Source organism: Amphiprion ocellaris, chromosome 14 (genome assembly GCF_022539595.1).
Source record: "Amphiprion ocellaris isolate individual 3 ecotype Okinawa chromosome 14, ASM2253959v1, whole genome shotgun sequence".
In the NCBI taxonomy this organism is placed as follows: Eukaryota; Metazoa; Chordata; class Actinopteri; family Pomacentridae; genus Amphiprion; species Amphiprion ocellaris.
Genome location: NC_072779.1, coordinates 13,499,548 through 13,517,666, shown reverse-complemented (window position 1 = coordinate 13,517,666; position 18,119 = coordinate 13,499,548). Strand labels below are relative to the sequence as shown.

At 38.0% G+C, this 18,119-nt stretch overlaps 2 protein-coding genes across 2 annotated transcripts; both read left to right on the top strand.

Annotated features, from left to right (window-relative positions):
• Positions 1 to 2,711: 2,711 nt before the first annotated feature.
• Positions 2,712 to 8,046, top strand: pcyt1bb (phosphate cytidylyltransferase 1B, choline b). Its single transcript, XM_023278142.3, has 8 exons — positions 2,712 to 2,885; positions 5,125 to 5,224; positions 5,793 to 5,909; positions 6,119 to 6,270; positions 6,378 to 6,456; positions 6,550 to 6,692; positions 6,798 to 6,986; positions 7,546 to 8,046. Exons 1-8 carry the CDS (start codon positions 2,805 to 2,807, stop codon positions 7,819 to 7,821), a joined length of 1,137 nt encoding a protein of 378 aa, XP_023133910.1. The 5' UTR covers positions 2,712 to 2,804; the 3' UTR covers positions 7,822 to 8,046.
• A 1,886-nt stretch (positions 8,047 to 9,932) lies between these two features.
• Positions 9,933 to 17,490, top strand: LOC111573816 (palmitoyltransferase ZDHHC20-B-like). The gene is made up of 13 exons (XM_023278145.3): positions 9,933 to 10,092; positions 11,915 to 11,941; positions 12,056 to 12,150; positions 12,227 to 12,347; positions 12,977 to 13,046; positions 13,514 to 13,546; positions 13,672 to 13,792; positions 14,458 to 14,590; positions 14,686 to 14,812; positions 15,015 to 15,101; positions 15,188 to 15,267; positions 15,381 to 15,427; positions 15,509 to 17,490. The coding sequence occupies exons 1-12, from the start codon at positions 9,936 to 9,938 to the stop codon at positions 15,422 to 15,424; spliced, it is 1,095 nt and encodes a 364-aa protein (XP_023133913.2). The 5' UTR covers positions 9,933 to 9,935; the 3' UTR covers positions 15,425 to 15,427; positions 15,509 to 17,490.
• Positions 17,491 to 18,119: the final 629 nt, after the last annotated feature.

Here is an 18,119-nt window from a genome sequence, read left to right as displayed (position 1 = left end):
CCCTACAACTCCACTCCACTGACATTCATTTCCCTGCAATATATTGTGATTAATGTTGATTGCAGTAATGTGCACATCCTGTATGGAAAATGTGACTGATATTTCAGAGCTTTGGAGGTGAGTTCATGGTCTAACTAGTGGTTATATAGAAACTTGAGTTTCAGTTTCAGTCGCTGTAGGAGTTTTAGGGTGAATCATTTTTAGACAAACTAGTTCCAACTTGAAATAAAAAAAGACAAAGAAAAAAGTACAATAAGGATAAATAAGATAAAATTACGCTGTAGCTGCTTCTTGATCATCTTTGCTTTTGCCAGTCCTGAAGTTACCCATGTCCTCAGTCACACATCCAATTACTGTAAAACAGTGAATTATAATTTGAAGTAAGAGTTCCTACAACATGACATCTTGCCAAAGGATGACTTTGTGTTTAGACAAACATTGTAAAGATATTCATGACAATGTGTCTATAATATCTTGTGTGAACATGAAACACACCCAGACTGATAACAGGACAGTTAGAGGCAGTATCCAGCTGTTACAGTGAGACTGTGCTGAGGTATAGGAGCGCTTAGAGCTAAGGGCTTTGGGTTTATATTTTATTTCAGGTTTTTGTTGTATAAAAAGTCTAATAGATTGAAAATGAATGAAGAGTTGTTGTTGGTTTTTTTTTAAAAAAAAACTGTTTCATATGGTTTCTAACAGGTGCACAAATATCCATCCATCCATCCATCCATTATCTATACACCACTCAATCTTTATTAGGGTCGCGGGGGGCTGGAGCCTATCCCTGCTGACTTAGGGTGAAGACAGGGGACACCCTGGACAGGTCACCAGTCTGTCGCAGGGCTACATATACAGACAAACAATCACACTCACATTCACACCTACGGGCAGTTCAGAATAATCAGTTAACCTCAGCATGTTTTTGGACTGTAGGAGGAAGCTGGAGTACCCAGAGAAAGCTCACGCATGCACAGAGAGAACATGCAAACTCCATGTAGGAAGAACCTGGGAAGGCCAGGATACGAACCAGGGATCTTCTAGCAGCAAGGCGAAAGTGCTAACAGCCAATCCACTGTGCAGCCTTTGAATAAATAGAATTAATAAAATAAATAAGAGGTGTAAATTAGAAATAAGATTCTCTACTTAAGTAAAAGTGTCAGAACAACATAAATGTAAAAATTCTGCCTTACAAGTGAAAGTCCTGCGTGAAAAATCTCACAGAAGTAAAAGTATTAGCAGCAAAATGGAGTTAAATTATTACAGTAAAGTACTGGTTTGGTCCCTCTGACTGATATATAATCACGTGACATTATTGGATTATAGGGGCTGCACAGTGGCTCCGTCGTTAGCACTGTTGTCTTGCGGCTAGAAGATCCCTGGTTTGTGCCTGGACCTGGGATATTTCATGTTGCAAACCAGGTCTTTCTTGTATGTTCTCTCTGTGCATGTGTGGGTTTTCTCCTTCTACAGTCCAAAAACATGCTGAATTAACTTAAATTGTCCATAGATGTGAATGTGAGTGTGCTTGTTTGTCTCTGTATGTAGCCCTGTGATAGACTGGTGATCTGTCCAGGTGTCCCCTGCCAAGACAACATTTGAAATTAGCCAAAGTTTAACTGCAGCTGATGTGAAAGTCATTAATTTGGAAGATATTTAGTCACAAATTAAAGGAATAAACAAGTAGTTTGATGTAATCAAAGAGGAAAATTTTAGTGGATTTTAGGAGAAACATATTAAAAACATATCAGACAAAATCAAAACTAAAACAAGACTGAAATGACCAAATAATCAATTTTATGTCCCAGCTATAGAAAAGCAGGCTTTAAGCAGTAAGATTTTCCGGTGGGATGTTGCCATTAAATTCAATTTTAAGAATTATTACTGAAGTTGGTAAAAACTCTTTATGCTTCTACATAAACACTGCAACAGAAAAAACTTTGTGTCTGCATTTCAGGTGTTAAGATTCAGTATAATATGATTCTGTGTGTGTGTGCTATGACTGTGTGTTATGTGGCTCAGATGGTAGAACAGGTTGTTCACTAATTGAAAGGTTAGCGGTTCCCAGGACCTTCCACATGCTGAACGGCACAAGACACTCTGAGCACTAAGTTACTCCCAGTGGGGTAGGAGGGCTCCTATTTGTGTGATAGGTATATTAATCATGCAGTATTTTTCCAGCATGGCCCAACTGCATCAAGTACTACAATGTAAACAATCTGCAAGATAGTGTCAAATACTGAATGTGCTACAACATGTTATTGATTTTAAGATGTACCCAAACTCCAGTGAGGCACTGTGGGCAACAATTTTGTGAACTGCTGGACACACAGTGTTTGGTTCCAAAGGCTGCCAGAGTAACAGCTCATAGTTTTAGATCTAATCTTAGCTTCCCTCAGCATACAATGTTGTACTTTCCTACTCCCCATGTGTCTCAGTGGGGACTGAAATGTTTCAAAACATGAACATTCTTCACATTCATGAACAAAATAAGATAACAGCTGAACTACATGGTGTAGCCTTGCTCACACTATCCTCCTGTTGGGACATGAAGAGAGAGAAAGTCCTCACAGGCTCAGCACTGGTTGCAAATGCAATCTGGATCTCTGAGTGACTTTACCAGAGTGGCTTGAACTTTGCTCACAACGTTCTCTCGTCATCAGGGTCAGGCGGGCTGATGGGACGTACTGTTAAAAAGACACACAAGCCTACAAATCGCCCCTGTGTACTCGCGAGGCCGGCTGAGAGGAGCTGTAGGTGGCTGTAGTGCTGCCCTTAGTTGACCAGACAGGAGAACATCCAGGATGGCTGGAAAGAGACGAGGCCGAGGCAGCAACGTCCAGCAACAACAGACTCCACAGAACCGAGGAGGAGGCCGTCGCAGGGTAAGACCGGCTCTGTTATTATGAAACAAGGCTACTGCAGAGTGGGCTTCTAACAATAACCACATGAGAGTCCTATAAAGGAAAACCTGGTTGTCTTGTCTTTATTTCTTTGAGAGGATGCTGGAAATGAGAACACAGTGAAATGTATTCAATTTACACTGTAATTTTATGTGAAGAGCTTTGAATATAACAGAGGTAAACATTCCTGCTGTGGTTATGTCACTTGGGAGAGTTAACTGATTAACTGGGTGGAAAAAATGTAGCCATGACTCATATTTATCTCTGCAATATAGTGAAGTAATGATTAATCTGTCATGATATTAAACCCTCAATTTCAATAATACAAAAATGATACATTAAGTTTTTCTCTAACTCAAAATAATTCTTCTGTAATCAGCTGTTCTTGCTGTGAATGTGCCAGGAAATGTGAATCTTATAATGTAGAATTGAAGTGCATAAGAAGCACATTATTATTATTATTATTATTATTATTATTATTATTATTATTATTATTATTATTATTATTATTATTATTATTATTATTATTATTATTATTATTATTATTATTATTAACATTTGTTTTAATTATTAATTTAATTCTGGAAATATTTACAGATTTGTGTGCACATTGTCTCTACATGGCAAAAAACAGGCATAAAGTAAGAAATCATGGCTCAAAAAATACATTTAAAAAAAATAAGTGGAATGGAAGCAGATTCAATTGTTCACCAAGTCTTTTGGAAAATGATTTCAAAACAGAAACAAAAGTTTGCAGGGGTAAACTAATGCATCTTATTATCTAACACAACTCAAGAAACAACAAACACTCCAAGCAGAGCAAGAGTTCAAAGTATATCTTGCAACACATAGATAATAGTGCATATATGTATCTGCACACAACACAAAGTCCATGATGTATTTAGACCTTAGTGCTGAGATTGTTCAGAACTGTCTTCAAGATGTTATCAAAGCTTATCTTGTTTTGATAATACCTATTTTTTACATAATCAAATATAGAGTCCCATCCCATTCTGTGATTATTTTTTGCTATGCTTGAATTCTCATTCTGTTGCTGTGTATTGCCCTAATGAACTATTTGTGCAGTATAACTTATTTATTTATTTATTTATTTATTAGTTTATTTAATAGGGACAGTGCATATTAATGAACACATGCAACAATAGCAGTGTAAATATGCCAGATTATAGCAGAAATGCTAATTTCCATCTGTAGTCCCCAGGCAGGTGACAGAAAAAGAGAAACACATCACAATACAAACAGAAGAAGAGTTACACTAAAAACTTCCAGCAACACCTTCTTCTTTCCACAGTCCAAACACATGTTGCTTAGGTACACTGAAAACTATACACCTACACTGTGAAGTAAAGAAGTAGTAATATGCTTGTCTGTATGCACCCATCAGCCACAATATTAAAACTACCACAGCTTTTAGAGTGAACAGACAGTGAGAAATTCCTTATCATTGGTCAGTATACATACAGTAGATGTTAATGTAACTTTTCATACCATGTAAGAACCGCTGAGTCCTTCTTTCCTAAACTGAAAACCACTGTAGGAGTGTAAACATATCTTCTCAGGTTGACCTCAGACCTCTTGACCCTTTGGCATGTCTTCAGTAATTATGCTGAGTTAGCAGAAGGTTGCTCTACTAACAGAAATAGTTCCACGTGTACATAAATTGAACCGATAGATAACAAATGATAATCTTACAGCACATGATTGATCTTAATTTCACACAGTGCAATGTTCTGCTGAGAAGCTTTGGGTCCTGACAGTCACATGGATGTTAGTTTGACGTATACCACTCACCTAAACATTGGTGCACACCAAGCATACCCTCCTCCCAAATGGCAGTGGCCTCTCAGCAGAAGAACGGCCTGCAAACCACTAAAACTGCTCAAGAACAGCTTGAGGAACATGACCGAGAGCTCGAAGCTTTGATCCGCCTTCCAAATTCCAAAGATCTCAGTCTGATGAAGTTCTACAGAATGTATCAGTGGTCAGATGGGTCAGAGCTGTTTGGGCAGCATGTAAAGGATCTACACAGTACTAGACTGGTGGGTTTAATGTCGTGGCTGATCAATGCATAGTGGCAGCTAGCTCAGGTTGTGTTTTTTCTGTCACCTAATGCATGATGAAACCCTGAGTAGGATCAGTGGTTTAAAGGCATTTGTTCGAACTTAACATGTTTATGTTCTCTCTCTGTCTCTGTGTTCAGGCTCTACAGGAACCAGCAGCTTTTGCCAAATCTACAGGTTATGAAACAACGATCCCCCATGAAAAACTAACCATTGCTCAAGCCAGAAGAGGCACACCAGGTTACATTTCTCATTATTCACTAGCACTGTCGCCTCACAGCTAGAAGATCCCTGGTTCGTGTCCCAGCCTGGGCCTGGGGTCTTTCTGTGTGGAGTTTACATGTTCTACCTATGTATGCATGGGTTCTCACCGGGTACTCTGGCTTCCTCCAACAGTCCAAAAACATGCCAAGGTTAATTTCTGTCTAGGGTGTCTCCTGCCTTCACCCTTAGTCAGCTGGGATAGGCTCCAGCCCCCCCGCAACCCTAATAAGGATTAAACGGTGTATAGATAATGGATGGATGGATGTTTTGGTATGTTGTTAACAGCTGATACAGTATCAGCTGTAAAAAGCGAATTCAGTTTCCTATCAGTGCAGTATTATTTTACAGCTTGTTATTTGGCTGATTGGGGGTATCTCCATCTCCAAGAATGTGTCACGTCATATGAATGACAAATGTCATCTTTTGCTCAGACTTCTATATCAGGACATCCCTACAGAGATCCTTATAAAGAGTGTAATTCAGTCAGGTTTGGAGACATCATGTTTGTTTTTCAAGACATTCTTTCATATTTCTTATCTTGTAGCTAATCGTCCAGTGAGGGTCTACGCTGATGGAATCTTTGATCTTTTCCATTCGGGTCATGCTCGAGCTCTGATGCAGGCCAAAAATGTGTTCCCCAACACTCACCTGATAGTAGGAGGTAAAGTACAGATCTTACTCCGTCTCTTACAAAAACCCACCACAAAAACACATCAGAAAAGTAAGACAGGTTTAACCTTTGGATAAAATAAGCTGGATATAAAGCCAAAGTAAGTTTTGTCTCTCTGTGCTAAATTGCCCATTTGAAGACCAGATCAAGTCTCATTTAACAAAAAGTGTGACCTATACTGTAACCCTCTGCATCGTTAGTGTGCAGTGATGAGCTCACCCACAAGTATAAGGGCTACACGGTGATGACAGAGAGCGAACGCTACGAAGCCCTCCTACACTGTCGCTACGTTGATGAGGTGGTGCGGGACGCTCCCTGGTCTCTTACCCCCGAGTTCCTCCAGAAACACAAGGTCAGCGGTCACGCTGTCACTGGACACATAGCTTCTTACACTTTGATACAGTGCCAAAGATAATGTGGAGTTCAATCAGTCTGAACACTCTCATGTTGCATTCACAGATTGACTTTGTGGCCCATGATGATATCCCCTACACCTCTGCTGGATCAGAGGATGTCTATAAACACATCAAGGAAGCAGGTGAAGATTGACATTAGAATAAGTTGCAATTGTGATTTATCTTATCCCTGGAAGTGATGACATGTGATTGAAATATTTGTGCTTTCATGTCAGGAATGTTTGTGGCCACTCAGAGGACAGATGGCATCTCCACATCTGATCTGATCACTCGTATCGTCCGAGACTATGACATCTATGTTCGACGCAACCTGCAGAGAGGCTACACAGCCCGGGAACTAAACGTTGGCTTCATCAATGTAAGAAAATACTACATTAATGATACATTAAGGAATATTTCAAATAAAATTTAATCTTAATACCAAACTAAAGACAAATGGGATTTGGTTTGTGTTCCCTGACAGGAGAAGAAGTATCGACTCCAGAACCAGGTGGATAAGATGAAGGAGACGGTCCGTACGGTGGAGGAGAAGTCCAAACACTTTGTTTACAGAGTGGAGGAGAAGAGCCAGGACCTCATCCACAAATGGGAGGAGAAGTCAAGGGAATTCATCGGCAACTTCCTGGAGCTTTTTGGACCAGATGGAGCATGGGCACGTTTACTTTTACATTACTTAAATATAGAAGATTTAATCTCAAGCCTCTAGGTGCTCAACTAGATAACTGCTTTTTATTATTTTTTTAAAATTACTTGCCATACGCAGCATAAACAAGAATAATAGATGTGACATTGGAGGTCAAGCAGTAACGTTAGCATTAACTAGTGGAACAATTTTCTCACAATCATAGCCATATCTGGACATAGACAAGATGCATAAACTCCTGGAATCAGTCAGCTTAATATTTCCATTGCAGATGAATCTATAAAAAGTGCATTCATGGTCACTGCAATCAGGACCAGCTAATAGAATGAATTAATCCTAAGGTACCAAAATATCAAAGACCACCAAATATTTATGCAGTTAATCTCACCAAGCATATTAAGAAAAAATATTATGACCTATAACTGAAAGACAACATCTGAGGCCATTCTGGTAGGATATCACAAAAAAAAACCAAATATAACTGAGCACAAGAAACGTATTACATTTTATCCAGAAATAATCGACTGAATCATCACTAAATCTCTGTTCTGTCTCCGTTCTTGTTCAGCATGTGATCCAGGAGCGAAGTGGTCGTATGCTCCAGGCGTTGTCACCCTACTCGTCCCCCCGCGGCTCCCCCAGCAGCAGCCCCACCAGACGACGTTCAGTCTCTCCTGACTCCTTCCCCTCCTCGGCCTCCGCCTCCCCACCTTCCTCTCCATCCTCTCCATCGTCTCCATCCTCTCCATCGTCTCCATCCTCTAAATCCTCCCACTCCTCACCCAAGAAGGGCAAACGCTCTTCTCTCAAAGCGGCTTCTACATACAGTAGACATGTACAATGAGCTCCTCATGCTTTGGTCATCTTTACTGTCTTCTTTGAAGCGATTACTTATTGATCTACTTATTGATATGCCTCAAATGGTTATTAATTAGAACTAACAGATAGGAAATAAAGTAATTTATTGTGGGTTTATGCAAGTGAAAGTGAGATATTGTAATTGTAATATACATAATTTGTCTTACCAGAAAAGAAATGGAAAACAACATTAAAATTTTTTTGGACATCATTGTTTTTCCATCATTTGTTTGTGCTCCGTATGCCTTCTAAAGGCATAATATATACTCACCTTCGAGCTATCTTCATCCATACAGAGTGGTGCATTTCACATTGAAAATCTAAGTTCCTGCATGCAAACACACTTCCTTTAAGTTTTTGTCTAAGAAAGACAGATCAAATAGATGCTTATGTCTGACATAATATTTGGCATTTTAAAGCAATATATCTATAATTTTTTTAAGCAAACATACAATGTCTGAGTCACGATAAGGACATAAATCTTTTTCAGTCGTCTCACTGCAAAAGTCAGAGTTTTCTTTTTCATCACTCCAACACCCATCATTTAAAAAAATGCCAGTCAAAGTTAGTGACTAGCTGGTGAATATAGAAGAGCATTTAGGTTTGGAAGTTAAAGCTTCTTCGTCCATTTAAATAAATGAATCAGTTAAAGTGAATTGTGTTGGATTAGTATATGTGATGTTAAAGGTGCCACTGGTTGTAATGAGCACAGGTAATTTTTAGCTTTTTAGCTCACTGTTTTGGATGTACAACATGAAAAATCAGCTTTGTTGACATCAAGTAGCTGCATGTTGCTGATTTTTTTTTTTGGGGGGGGGGTGCTGATAAACAGACTAAACACCATCTGCTCAATTATATGCATTTGATTTACATGACTATGAGCTGCATTTGGTGTATTATCCTATTAGTTATTCTTTGAATATTGTAATCTATTGGAGAGTGTGATCGTTTGTACTTTGACTTGAAGTGTTGTTTTGAGTGATACAGGAGGTATTCTATGATTCTCTGACCAGGGTTCCCCATTTGTAATTTTCCCTTTTGATTTGGTGTTTTAGCTTGATCTTACGATCAAAAAGGAGGGATTTGTGAAGAAAAAAATTACTCTTTCTCCCTTCTACATCTCTATACTTAGGGTGTGAGCATGCCTTGTCTCACCCTAATAAGGCCACAAGAAAGACAGATGCTGTAAGTAGAAGACATGAGAAAGACAGTTGCTTAGGAAGAAGATCAGGACTCCCTGATCTGGTCAAGATTAAATATTGTCTAGTTTGACGTGCCTGGGCAGATAAACTGGCTTCATGTTAGGTTGTAATATAAATCTGGCAATCCTCTCAACTACAATATATACTGGAAGGTTTAAGAAAACCCTCAGAACTGATGCTGGCAGGTACTAAATACAGTAAACTTTTGCTTGGTGCTTCCTGGTATGTATAGAAGCTAAACAATATATTAAAGGTTTAAACTATATGCTATAAGAATGATAAAATGCTATAAAATGATCATAAACACAATTCCAGATCAAGGTCAATGCATGTGACTGCTGACAAGTTTATGATCACTTTATGAAGTGCTGAGTTTTCACGTTGCTATGGAGTTCCTCTGCCCCCAACTGGCCAAAATAATCAATTATCACAGCTTTATTCCAAGGTCTGTTTAACGTTGTGTCCCTTAACTCACCGAGTCTTTCTTTAAACTCTCAGTTTTCTACAACTTGAATTGTTTGCACTCTTTAGTGTATTTTTAATCCCAAACACACAACGGTCTGATGATTTAAATGTCACCATGAAGAAAATGATTAATTCAGCCAAAGATAGTGAGATGCAAGATAATACCTTTGGTGCGATGATAGGTTGTTAAGCTTGAACAACTTATAACGGGGCTTTTATTTGTGTTATAATTGCCTGTTTCTTTTAACGACTCAAGCTAAAGTGAAGTTATGAGTAAAATGTTTAAACCGTTAGTTAAAAAAAAAAAAAACTGAAGAAAAAAATAAACGTTTCACTCCCACAAACATATCTGCGCATGTCCCCGGGTGAGGTGCTTCGGTGAATTATCTTGGCGTCGCAGCATCTTTGTGGCTGATCATTTAAACCCCTGGTCATGACGTCACCGCCAGCTAACGTCTTGCACGGATTAAAGATGGCGCCCTCTCCTGCGCTGAGGTGCTGTAAACGGGCTCTGAACTGGGTACCTGTCCTGTTTATCAACCTGGTTGTCGGCTGGTCCTACTACGCTTATGTTGTGGAGCTCTGTGTGTGTAAGTACAACCACTTTTGTCAACATTTAGCCCTCGCGGGGCGGATACGTGCTTGTGTTGACAGTTTCAGCGGTGACAACTTTGATAAGCTAGTTGAAGAGAGATTTAACATCAGGCTGCATACATTTTAAATACGTTCAACCGTTACAGCAGAAGCCTTAGTTTGTATCTAAGTGTTACAACATTCACATTAATGAATTTCTTCGTGACGGTAGTGCATATAACATGTATAAGCAGCAACTTTTTTTTTCAGTCAGACTGTAAGAGGAAATGCTGTTATCGGTTAATAATTAATAACTTCATTACAATAGTTGTAATGCACCGGTTAACATTAGACATAACAAGGTCAGCTGACTGAAGTGAAGGTGCAAGAAACTTTCCAGCTTTCTCTGATGTTTTGTTTTGTTTTAATTGTGTCGTGTGTTTTATGAATGAATGGACACAAATCACTTCCAAAGCACATGTTGTTTTCACGGCTTTAAACTTGTACTTGCATTATAAATGGCCCAGGTTTGACCAGACTGTCATCTTTTATCTCCCTCTTTGTGTTTCTGTGATATGCAATTTTAATTCTGGCTCGTAGTATGCATTTGTTATTCAAACATACCTTCTTAACTGACCACAAGTGACTTTTAAAATTTTATTTATTTATTTATTTATTTATTTTTTTACTGTTGCTTGTGTTATATTGGGGCTGGAACTAATGATTATATAAGCATCGATTAATCTGAAAATTATTTTCTCTATTAATTGATTAGTTTGGTCAATAAAGTTTTAGAAAAGAGGGAGAGATATTGATCAGTGTCTCCTAAAACCCAAGATGACATTCCTAAATGTCTTCTTTTGCCCTCATATTCAACTTACTGTCACAGAGGACTGAAGAAACTAGAAACTATTCAACCTGAAGAAGCTTCAATCAAAGGACTTAAATTATTAGTTGTTGAATGCAAATTGATAATTAATAACATATGAAAGCATTGCATTAATTGTACAATAATTTAATAGTTGACATCTAATAGATTGATTGATTGATCGTTGCAGTTCTATGACAAATCACATTACTCATTGTTGATGTGACAGTGTAATGAGGGCTGCAGAAGAGTAAAAATGGTTAAACTTTCCAACTTTTTAGGAACAATGATTTATCGACGCTTTCCTAAATTTTATGTAATAGAGCAAAAATTGGTGCTTAACAGGATCAAATAGTTTCAAACTTTCTTTTTTATGATTTCTAGAATGATTAAGACAAATTATTGATTCACTGAATTATTGAGTGGAAAAATGGATTTGTTTATACAACTGAAAGCTCATTCATCTGTCAGCAATGAAAGGGACTTTGTGCTTTCGTGTCATAATGTATTTCATAGTGTGATCAATATGTGTGCGTTAATATTGATTTATTATATATATCTGAATCAGTGTTGCAAGCTTTAACCAGCAAATCTGAATGCAGTTCACTGGGCATGTTTATGGTATTTTTCAACAGTTTTTGATAAGTCATGTCTGTTGTTCCAGCACTCAATAAGTTTCTTATCATTGGTCTGTGGCTGGAACTGACTATACCAGTTTCAGCATGTATCTGTGCTGTAGTTATGTCTGTATCTCAGCTGCTGTGCTCAGAACAGGGACATCCCTGCTGCTTAAACAAAGCTCTCTGTTATGGGAGGGCCACTGCTGGCCGTGCCAGGCTGCTGCCGCATGGTGTGAGAAAGGAGGTGCCGTGTGTGCTCCTGTGTATGCGATGGCGTGATGTGCAGTCATGCATTCTTTGGACGTTCATTAACGCTAACTAATATGTATATTTTTTCCCTCCCTTATGTAGATACAATCTTAAATAATGCAGAACGAAGTAAGTGATGCTCACACACATGCTTCATTTCTTCATTCACAGTAATTATTTCATATTAATTGCTGCCCTTTATAGCAGAGCTGCTGATGTAACTGCAAATTTCTCTCTCAACAGTCAGCTATTTGGTCATCTTTCATATTGCCTTCGCCATGTTTATATGGGCATACTGGAAAACTATCTGGTCCACACCAGCCAGCCCCTCAAAAGCAGTAAGTGTTTCTGTCTGTCAAACTACAAATGTACGATATGTCATTTTTCTGACTCCTGTCTTTTACCTCCTGTCAGTTCGGTCTGCCCAGACAAGAGAAGGAACTGTATGAGAGGGAGGAACGAGCTGAGGTGCAACAAGAGATCCTGAAGAAAGTGGCGAGAAGTTTACCCGTGTATACACGAACAGCTGGAGGAGGTGAGGCTTCACCACAGCGTCATCAGTGACTTACATTTTTAACTCCCACTGGAGGAATTAAAGCAGGCCACCAGGGAAGACTCTTGTACTGTCATACTGTAAATAGAGGAAGGATGCAGAGACGCTTTCCTCACCGTTCAGTTCATGTTTCTAACATGTGCACAACATTACGTAACCAATATAAAATAAGTTGCATAAATGTATTCCTACATTGTCTTCCTCTTTTGGACGAGACTGCAAATGAGACTATAAGATGTTGTTTCCTTGTTAACACGTTTCTGGTTTGTTGGTCTCATGTTTATGGAACAGAGTGTGTCAGGTGGATTGGACTCAAGTGCTTTGTTTTCTCAGTAGGCTGCACCTGCCTCATCTACTCATCAACAGTCGTCATCTTACCTGCTTAGTCTCAATGGGACGTTTGAAAAGACACTTTGTGGAAATAATTGCCTTTATTAAACATGTAAAAATAATAAAAGATTTAGTTAATGAATTATAGTTTAATCATCAAAATTAGTCTAAAGTGCAGAATACACCTTGGATTCTCCTGTCATTTTAAAGTATGTGAGGGGAAAAAAGCAGAAGTTATAGAGTAATACTTTTATAATACTGCTTTTGTTTTCTTTTAATAGCCATCCGATACTGCAACTACTGCCAGGTAATCAAACCTGACCGCTGCCATCACTGCTCAACCTGTGAAATGTGAGTGTTTTCTCAGTGTGCATGCTCTATAATTTGGCCTCATCGGTTTTTGTTTTTTGTTTATTTACTTTGTATTTCCTCTAGGGAACAGAAATATTTAAACATTGTTATTACGAGCTGTAAAAAAAAAAACCAAACATTAGCTGCAGCTTTTGGTAACAGGAAATGACAAGGAAACTGGAGAACAAATGCAAATATGTTGATATTCAGTGATAAGGGTGAAACAGAGGGTTTCTTATTGCTGCAGATAGTGAGTTTAAATTACTTTTAGGTTTTGAAATTGTGCATTAACAGTTTTTATATGCAATTTGACTGATAAATTTAGCAGTTTGTTAAAGTTTGAACCCTGCGTATTACCTCATGATGACATTTTCAACAGATCAAATATTGTAAGAACCACTGGGTAACTGGATCAGTAGAATGTTGTTTCATGTACTAATAGGATGTCTGTTTTCCCTTTCTTGAAGGTGTGTGCTGAAAATGGACCATCACTGCCCCTGGTAAGATTTACTTCATCGTCACCTCTGGCTATATTTTTTGTTTTATTGTAAAATAATCTGTTTACTGTAGAAACAAACATGGAGAGATAATCATATTTTACCTTCTTTTTCTTGTTCTCTGTCAGGGTGAATAACTGTGTCGGGTTTTCAAACTACAAATACTTTGTCCTATTCTTGGCCTATGCCTCACTCTATTGTGCAGTAATTTGTGCAACAGTCGTCCGATATTTCATCAAATTCTGGACCGTAAGTACAGAGACTTCTTCTTATTTATTTGTTTTTGTGATGTGCTTATTCTTGCATGTGGTTGCCGACGATTGAAGGTGCTTGTGGAACTTCAGAGGCCCTTTTTATTAATATAACCCACAGCAGCATTGGGGATAAAAACTATTATTGTGGTTTCTTTCACAGTTAGACATCCTGACTCTTTGGTGAAAAATCAAACAACCTACATCTTGTGAAGGACAACATAATTAATTATTAAATTCAATTTAAAGATTAAGTGCGGTCCTGCTGTGATGAGATGTAATTAGCCACTGTTGGCTGGATTAGAAGGTATCCACTAATTGACAAAAGTGTCACTGTGTTGCACAAGTGTGTCATGTGATCGCTTGTCAGAGGATCCTCTTCAGCTACTGCTTTACATGACAATGGCTCCTGTCACGTACTTTAACAGAGAAGTAGTATAATGTGTTACAGCAAAACATACTGTGACAGAAATGGATGGTGTCTCTCATTTTCTTGATTTGTCCTCTGCAAAGCTGAGACGTTGTACTAAGGCAACAGGGTAAAAATAACATTTTCCACCTAATTGGAGTCAGTTGTTTGGAAAGATGAGGACTTGACATGAGAAATGAAAATATTCTTATTGACTGACAAGGTTAACACTATTGTCTTTTTGCCCTCTGAAGAAACAGCTGGCTGACACACATGCCAAATTCCACATCTTGTTTCTGTTCTTTGTGGCGGCCCTGTTCTTCATCAGCATCGTGTCTCTCCTCACCTACCATCTATGGCTTGTTGGAAAGAACAGGACCACTATAGGTAACTACAAACACCTGTGTAACTAATTCTAATGTTTATTGTAGCTTTTAAAAAATCATCACCGATAAACTGCATTTTACAATTTTTTTTTTCAGAGGCTTTTAGGGCTCCTGTCTTCACAAATGGTCCAGACAAAAATGGGTTTTCTCTAGGCTTTGGACGAAATGTAGCTGAGGTGTTTGGAGACCAAGCAAAGTATTGGATTTTGCCTGTTTTCTCAAGGTGAGTCAATGCTGATGTGATAAGCTGCAGCTGCTTGTCCACATGATGCCAGTCTATCTAATGTTAGTGTTAAGACCCTTTTAACAGAGTGGAGGAAGTAGGATAATAATAAAAAAAATACTACTTCCAAAGGTACTACTAAGTCTGAACCCATCCCGTGCCAGCATGTTTACTAATGCACTCTTCATCTCTGTTTTTTCAGTCTGGGAGATGGACATTCCTTTGTCACCAGATTGGTACACTTAGATCATGAACAAGCAAACAGTGTCCTTCAGCAGAATGGCAAAAGGCCAGTATTCTTGTTATTTCTGAATATTTTGCATCAGTTCTTTCTGTTGTGTTTGCTGTGTGTTAATCTTTACTCTTTAATTACAGCCCTGTTGATGGAGAGGCTAACCCTTGTGTGCTTGGTAACAATGGGCAACACACAGAGGATGACAGCAAAGAGAAAGCTGGTGCATTGCTGATGCATTTTCTCAATTTAAATTTTTAGCATTTTTTGTAATTGTTCAAAAAGCAATCATGAAAACTTCCTGAAGCATCTTGTGTCCTTACTGTTCTTTTTCAGATGGAGGCCAGATAGTTTCTGTGACAATGGAGAGTGAACCATAGTTGGTATGTGGACATAATTTTGAATTCTGACAGCTTGAGTTTTTTTCCCTTTGTTTATTCATGCTTTGTCTGCTGTTGCTGCAGCTCGCAGGCACATCTGTGAAGATCTCAAGTATGATGCCTTAAAGCAGGAGCATCAGCACCTCCACAGGAGCCATCCTCCACCCTCATTTAGAGTTTCAGCACAGCCTCAGACCACATGTGTTATATGTATGCACATTAATGGACATTCTTCATCTAGTGTGCTTTAAACTAGCACCACAGCAATACTGTTGTGATGCCAACAGAGACTCTACAGCAACCTCATAGACTGCACCAGTCTGAAGCAGAAGTGATTAAAGAGAGGAGATTTTGTCTTTGTTATTAAGCCAAAGACATTCAAATGTACTTATTATTGCATCCGAAAAACTCTGGGAGCCATTGTGTGTGTTTATCTCTACTCATTAACTGCTTTACACATTTCAACCAGAGACTTATCCTTTATCAGTATTAACTGAGCTTTAAATAACTAAACCTTGAATGTTTGTAGAGCCGTGGGAGTCACAAAAGCAAGATTTGTATGATATCAGTCATACAATATGAAGACACATTTCAACAGTCAGTGTGTGCAATAAGTCATATCACTTCTTAACTCCAAGCACAGTGCAATTATTCAGACCAGTCGTCAGTTCTTAAATGGTCTCAAATTCTGTTTAGAGTTTACATGATGAAATTCAAAAGTCTTTCTGTTTACACTTTTCATATATTTATTTTTTGCATTTTACATTTTATATAATGAGTGAACACAGATGATATAAGCTTAAATGTGAGGACCAAATCCAGTTCAAATGGCTTAATCTCATTCCAAATAATTATTTAAGCCACATCACCAATAGATCACCTGTAATATAAAGAAGTGATCAGTAAGATGCATGTTTCACTTCTCTATAAACATTTTCAATTTTTTATTGTTTTTCAAAATTACATTTTCTTTACTCGTATATTGATTTTATTTGTAGTACCAGATTTTATTTGTATGATTTATTTTTTATCTAAAAACATGCTAGATTCTTAATTGCCACTTTACTTTTGCATCTGTATAATAATATCAGTCAGTTTGAAATCTTTCTCTGCTTTTCTTTTCACCAGTTTGAACTTGAGATTTACTTGAAATTATGAAACGCAAAGAAAGCAAAATGGAAACACAATAAAAACGGTTTGAAGATAATGTCAGAAAGGTCGGTGGCATTTGGTACATTGTGTCCTTGGGCCCACACAAGGATAGATAAGATGGACTTTATATACCTATATACCAGCAATCCAAGAGTGTCATAACTGCTTCTCATTGCACTGCTGGTACATTTTGCATTAAAACACATTTGTTTTAATGGACACTGCCTGAGTGATGGGCCCCTTTGTGTAGGTAATACTAGTACCCTATGTACCTGAAGTAGGTTAATAAACTAATTTCCCTGACTGAACTTGGCTGAATGAACCACCTGGCAGTTCGAGCTGCAAATGTAGTTAAACCTGTTCAAAAAAAAAAAAAAAAATCCCTGCTTTTTATTGAGAAAAGTTCATGCAGAAATTACTGTATGACAATAAATGTAACGTGAGAAACTATACAGTGTGCTGTGATTGATCACAACTAAGAGGAATTTAATATTCTGCCTTCAGTGTGGAAGAACTCTGCAGAGGACTGACTTTATGGAGCCAGATGTTTATCATAACCAGCTAACTAGATTTAACCAGTTGGTCTGCTGACCTTGTCATATCTTTGACAGTCTGGAATCTTGTCAGAAATGTGACTTTACACTGGTTTTCTTATTGGTCAAATGGATAGAAATTGGTGAATGGAATGTTGTTCAAGTACCCTGGTTGCCTACAGAGTTCCACAGGGCTCTGTTCTGAGTCCTTTATTATTTTTCATGTCTTTTTTCCCTTTGGGACAAATTCTAAGTGAATATAACATCGATTACAACTGCTATGCTCATGACACACAACTGTGTCCCACATCAGTCCAGTAGTAATGATATTTCCTTGTTACTGTCCTTCCTGTCTAACATTAAAAACTGGATGTCTGGAAATTTCCGCAGTGTCAATGACTCTAAGTCAGAAATATCTCAAGAAAGAGTAATTATTATATGTGTGGTTTGGACCCATTAGCTTCCTAAGTTGAACAAGAGGCCTGAAATATTTGAAGGGTTTTTACTTCATGTATTCTTTCTTTGCAGGTGATGAAGGCTGCACAGCCTTGTTTCATTCTGCTTCAGTTAACCCTTTGATGCACAACATGGGTCAAAAGTGACCCATATTCAATGGAAATGGGTATCACTTGACCCCTGTTGTGCATCAAAGGGTTAATCTAAAATGCTGGTGTTTGACTATTAACTCAATGTAGTACAAGTACCCACATTCTTGTAGAACTTCACTAGATACCAGTTAGTTTTTCAATTGTTTTTAAGAATTTGTTTCTAGTTTGAAAAATTTTGAAATGTCTTAACTCTTTATAAGCCTGATTGCTGGTTGAGATCGTCTTGCAGGAACCTTCTGACTGTAGGGCTACTAAATATTAGTTTCTCCTTAACATGTTTAAATCATTCAGCTTGCTTTTTCGTTTGTTTTTTACTGTCCTTGGCATTGTGTTTTTTTTTCCTTTATAAATGCCTGATGGTGTAATATATTGTAACTTAAATGTCTCAGTTGGATGAATAAG